Source organism: Mya arenaria, chromosome 5 (genome assembly GCF_026914265.1).
Source record: "Mya arenaria isolate MELC-2E11 chromosome 5, ASM2691426v1".
NCBI classification, from domain to species: Eukaryota; Metazoa; Mollusca; class Bivalvia; order Myida; family Myidae; genus Mya; species Mya arenaria.
In genome coordinates, this window is record NC_069126.1 from 55,765,374 (window position 1) to 55,772,049 (window position 6,676).

Consider the following 6,676-nt stretch of genomic DNA (forward strand, 5'->3'; position numbering starts at 1 on the left):
TCGAACATTTTTTCTCTGTCGACCCGAGATACGTCAAGTTTGGTAGACCGCAGGGACTTGATATGTGCTATCAGAAAAAAAACTTATTTATATCGAATTTATATATCCAGCAGCCATGATTCTAAATTGCTTTTGCACAATATTTCATGGAACATTCGCTCCAGAAACAACGTCAAGATCAATTGCATTATTGATCTAGTTAATTGTCTTCATATTAACAAAAAAATATAGTTGAAATATGTTGAATTTTTTTTTAACGCAAACATAATACTTCTTTCTAAACATATTAGTAGTAAATTTTACTAAACAGCAGTGTGTAAACCACAACACTCGACCTACGCTACTGTGCTGATACGGAATCGGAAAAACACATACGCGTATTATGGATTTTTAGAAAGCCGAATATTTAAAAATATACTAGAATTCGCGTCCGGTTTACACACTTGCAAATATCACCATTGCCGTTCATTACCTAATTCGGTGTACGGTTCGGAGACTCTAGGGCCGAACTCCCTGTAGTGCAACAGATCATTTGTCTGAACGGTGAAACTCGATTCACCTGTACGTCTACAACTGAAGTAAAGGGAATGTAAAATAGGTCAAGTATAAAACAAGCCCAGCAGAAAAATTATAATTGAAAGTGTATACAGTTTAAGTATTTGCAAATTAACATACCTAAGAGTACCTAATTATGACTTACTTTCCTTGACGGTCAGATATTTCTCCTGCAATAAATAAAATTGTCTGTAAGACAGTCTAATGGAATATATGTTACAAATACAACAACACCAACAACAACAACAACAACAACACAAATAAGGACACACCCTATTATGTTCTTGGTAAATTGCTTATTGTTATATGTACTGGTGTTGGGTTTTCCGTGTTAAATATCACTTTATCATGAGAAAACGTTTACTGGCTTCTGATTGGTTAAAAATGTTTCCTTTATAGTTGAGCTTAAAAATGCACGCGTTTTCAATTGCCCAGAGTTACCTGTCCAGAGTAAAGTGTTAATACCATTTTGAAATTATGTATCAATTAGGGTTGTTTTATTTCATTTAAATTTCAATTGATGCTTTTGACGGGAATCAATAGGGTTGATTTTAAAGAGAGGTTTTTTGCTTTTAAAAATGACATAATTCAGCTAAAATTGATGAAATTCGACTTTTTAAAAAAAAAATCCTACAAAATGTATATTCGGTTCGATTAAGACTGTTTAACTAAGCATATTTTATACTTGATGTGTTACATCAAAATATAAAATTATAACAAACCACTTACTTTATTGTTAAAAAATATGTAGCGTGAGTAATACACTGACGAATTTCACATCATATTTAAAATATTCCAAGTGATTGTATCATATTTCACGATATCATTTACAGTATACAGTATGCTCATGGATTGGCGCCTAAACAGAAATTCGGGATCAGGCCTTTGTTAAGGCCCTCAAAATCACATCTGACCTATCATGTATTTAAAATCTGGCCAAAAACGAAAACGTGACAAGAAAAGCATATTTGCTAAGTGCAGCAGAAGTACATTAAAAACAAAATCTCCCTTTAATAAGATTTTTAAACATGCAAAGATGAACCATAATGGAATGGTCAATGCAAACACTTACGTTCATTGCTTTTGGTTTTTAAATGCCCAACTATTTCGTTTTAATAATAATTTGTTATTGATGATGAGCCAAAATAAAAGTAATGTGCGCCAACGAAAACCACTTTTAAATTTCACACATTTATTTTATACCATTCGAATGCACACTAATGACTTCAATTTCAAGGAATATTAGCAATAACGATTACCTTGACAATATCTACCTTTGCCAAACATTACTTATTTCTGTGAATGTGTTTGAGTCTATAGCGCCTAACAAGTTGTAATGTAACAATTGATTGAACAGTTGGTTTAAACAATATTTATTTCGATATAATATTTACAATTAGTTTAGTTTAACAAATTTGAGCATAATCAACGTTAACATAGAATAAATCATTGCAAATGTTCTAAAATATGATAGATAAGAAATTGCTGTAAAAGATTATGTTGAAATCACAAATCTGCAATAAATTTTAAAAATCAATATTCGCCGGGAACTTTTTGGTCACCAAAACGTGAAATCAAAACTTTATGATCGGGAATGACCAATTTCTTGTTTCTTGACCATGCAATACTGTTTTTATCCGACACGTAGTCTTTGTTTTCAGTGATTTAATAAAGGTGTGTTTAGGCTTAAAACAGTTAGCAGTGGATCATGTCTGCTAATGTTACACAACAATTCGAGGACAGATTACCGTAACGTTATCACCATGCGCAATTACCGAAAATTTAAGTATATTACGAACGAAATGCAATCATTTTAGATATATTATTGTTTTAATTAACATTTCTTGCAAACATTATTCAACAGACAAGAATAAAATACTTACCAGATGTTACTGAAAAGCATCCTCAAAAAAGTGGTATATTGTTACCGGGAAGATTTTCTGTCTTTTTTGTCCTAAATATCAGCATATTTTTACATTTTTTTACCTTATTTAACACAATATTTTCATTATTTTAATACAAATCACTTCTATTAGGTGTTCTTATTGGGTTGGGAAAGGCAATTGCTGTATATATGACGTTGACATGCAATAACAATAAATGAAAGCAAATGGGCCAAATGTACTCATAAAACATATGTAAAATAAGTGACAGATATTTCAGTTATTTCAGGTTGCACATTTGCTCCTTATTTCTATTAAAATTGCACGTCAATATCATTGATTTTCAATGTTTGGAGGCCAAACAAACGTATTTATTTTATATTATTTTCGGCTTATTTTCGGCTTATGTCTAACATGTTTGTTTACTGTGCAATTACACCTTGCCTATGATACCGCAATAATATGGGGACACCTGGCATCCAACTGGAACAGTGATGAGTCGGATTAGTTTAGAACGGTTGTTCCGTAATATTTAACAATCATTTATCAATCAATGTGTGTTTGGACGAATGATTTATGCATACAATTACCCTTAGCTGTCGTTGTATTTAAACCACTGCTATTTTCGTCGTTTCCGTCGACTGAATCTTAAAATGGTGAAACTAAAACGTGTTAATAGTTACAAACCTATCTAGGATAAAAAGTTGGATGTTTCATTTCATTAAATTGAAATGATAAATATATTCTTTCTTCCAAATATAATAATTGGAAGATAAACACACTTAGTTATTGTATGGAAATAGAGAAAAAAAAGATTCACAAATATGATATTATGATAATTATAAATAAAGTTTATACTGAAATTGTGAACATTTGATGGAAAGACTGATAATTTGTAACTATCCCGAAATAATGAAAACAAATAATGTCTGTTCATTTAAATTTTTATACATACCATAGGCATTTGTTTCATTCGTTTCATTTTTAATACCGTTGTTTTCTTCATAAGAATCTGCAATAATTATTCTTGGTTCAATATACATTTTTTTTTCTTAAGTCTCATTTCGAGAATAACAAGCTGTGTTAAGATCCAATGCCGCGAAAAGCATAACACATATATAAACAAACGACAATATAAATCATACAAATAATTAAATTGCTCTCAATCAATATGTGTTTGGACGAATGTATTCATAGTATTACTTTTAGCTGTCGTTTTATTCAAACCACCGCTATTTTCGTCGTTTCTGTCAACCGAATCTTAAAATGGTCAATCAAAACGTGTTTATAGTAACAACCCTACCTTAAATGAATAGTAACATTTACCATTGCTAACATATTAAAATGATAGATTTATACATATATGGATTTATAAATATGATAACATTATAATAACTATAAATAATATTAATACTAAAATTGTGAACATTTGATTGTAAGGCTGATAATTTGTAACTATCCCGAAATAATGAAAACAATTAATGTCCGTATATATAAAGTAGCATACATACCATAAGCATTTATTCGTGTCATTTTGAATATCGCTGTTTTCATCATTCGAATCTGCAAGAAATATTCTTGGTTAAATATACTATTCTCTTATCATTAGTCTCATTTCGAGAATAAAAAGCTGTGTAAAGTTCAAATGCCTGAAATGCATGACACATATAATAACAAACGACAATTCAAATTATATAAATAATTAAATTGCATTTTTACTAAATATAATAACAATAACTTACGGACAACAAAACTGAAATATCGTCTTTGTTGTTCAGGTTTTTTCCAGTCTATCGACGTAATATGAACGTAGCACTGAAAATGAAGATCGTTTTTTGACGTTCTTTCAGCGTCTTCCCGAGTAACATCGTATATTATCGAGTCAGTCTTTTTAAACTCACACATGCCAAAAGCCTTAGGTTCTCCGATTATGTGTTTATCCGAGGAAAAAGGGGCAAGATGGCTGCCGTTCTCAAGGCTTCTTTTCATCCAAACAATCTGCACCGATGTGTTGAAAGTCCCAGTGTTGGCCGTGCATTGCAGCCGCAATTTCTGACCCACATGAACAATGAGTTGAATCTGTTAATTCAGAAATTATTCCACCTTCATCGTTGCTTGCATCAAAGATTCGTTTAGTGATTTTCGAATGTGTTACTGAAGATATACAAACAACTTATTTATTGGCAAAAAAAGAATTTTTCTATTCAAAACAAGTGGGTGTTAGCTAAGACAAAATGGAAAAATGAGTATGATTTAACAACGCAAAAGGTTAAGCGGTAAATGGTAAATATTGTCAAGGTATGCATTAACTTAAGTAAACTAAATAAAACAAACGATAATAAAAAAGACACCCAATGTAATGCTATGATTAGGGATCCCAACTCTATCCACATAAGACGGAATACAATTCCGAGTAACTAAAGCAAAATAACTTTTCAAAAATATGAACTAATCATTGTTTAATCATTGTTTAAAACGATAAAGATAACACAGACTGCCTTTCAGATTACCACACTCTCTCTATATATACATATACTGTTTAATACATTTATTGAATTACCTGCAAATACACCTGAACCTGGGGCACATCCTAGAAACATAACTTTGAAACATTTCTGATTTTTGAGACATGTTTTGAGCGTCAAAATACAATATGAATAACAAACATTAATCCTCACCTTGTACCTTAAGTTCCTTCCTTATAATTCCTGTGTGAAATACTATTATAGAGGAAGAATTTATGTACCCAACATCACAGGAATACACACCCGCATCTGAACAAGTCATTGAGGACAGCGGCCTAGACACACCAAGTGTTGAGTAGCGACTGACTATTACTTGTCACATTGTCAAAGCGACCGACATCGGTCCAGCTAGAACCATTTGAATACGAACCAGGTTTCTTGTATATTTCTGTTATTGATGGCTCAACATTGTGCATTTCGCCAATCAAAGAATAAGCACCCTGCCACATGACTAAGAAACCAAAGGTTTTCATATTAGTAATGTTGTTCAACGTACACATAATCCGGAATGCATCATTAATAAGATGGTCAACAAGTATCTCAGTGACTGATTGTGGTGTGTATTGTTGATTGTCCGATATCCTTTGAAATTAAATGTGTGCTTTGTTGTCTGAAATCAGGAAAATACACAAAAAACGGATTTAAAGCAAAACAAAGCAACTGGTGATTCAATAATCATTTGTTTGGATAATAGTGATAATGTTTTGTATATAAGGTATGTTTTAAATAATGAAAAAACTATATTGGTATAATAAATGACGTCTTCAACGTGGAATGACTTAATATCACCCCTACGAGTTAATGGAAACACCAAGTATGCTATATTAAAGTTAGTGTAATTCCCATGGTTCAAGCCTTGGAGTTTATAGAAACATCGGATGTTTGGAACTAGCATGATTGTAAGTTTTGTGATTATAGCCTCAGAGAATATACAAACACCAAGACAACAAAAGCAGAATAAGTCTATTATAGAAACACCAAAACTGTTACATTAAAATTCATTATATTTCTTACGATTCAAGCGTCGGAGTATAAAGATACACTGAAACTGCTGTATTTCAATTTTTATAATTACCATGAGGGAAATCACGGAGTATGTAGAAATACCTCGGAGTATTTTAAAACACCGAAACTACTGTATTTGAATCATTGTGATACATTACATACTTATAACATATACAAGCTCAAAACAGCTGTACTAGAATACTTATAATTATCATGATTGAATCTTTTTAGAGAAACTTCAAACCTGCTGTGTTAAGATTATTATCATCACTGTGAGTCTAATCCCGAAATATAAATAAACATTTTCATTACTCAAGACTCGGAGTAAATTCTAATCTCAAAACTGCTGTACCAGTATTATTACATTTTTTAATTCAATACTTGGGGTGTATAAGAATCAAAGTTGTTGTTCGAAAATGCTGTCATTCTTATAAAAAGTATATAAGAATTCAAAACTGCTGTACTAGAATGATAACAATTCCATTACTCAAACATTTGAGTATATAAGAACACAAATAACTGCTATACAAGAATAATTACATCTAACGACTTAAGCCTAAGGGTATATAAAACACCAACACTGCAGCCCTGGTTTTTGTTATATGTTTGTGATTCAACATTCAGAGTTTAAAAAAAACACGAAAAGTGCTATCAAAATAGTTGTTATTCTTATGGTTCAAACCACATATCATAGAGAAACACCAAAAC

General features: G+C 31.3%; 1 protein-coding gene across 1 annotated transcript in view; it reads right to left on the reverse strand.

Moving 5' to 3' along the window:
- Positions 1 to 452: 452 nt before the first annotated feature.
- Positions 453 to 6,676, reverse strand: part of LOC128235805 (uncharacterized) — a 22,222-nt gene continuing 15,998 nt past the window's right edge. The window contains exon 6 of the mRNA XM_052950600.1: positions 453 to 573. Coding sequence (XP_052806560.1) covers positions 453 to 573 — 121 coding nt within the window. The remainder of the gene's footprint in view (positions 574 to 6,676) is intronic.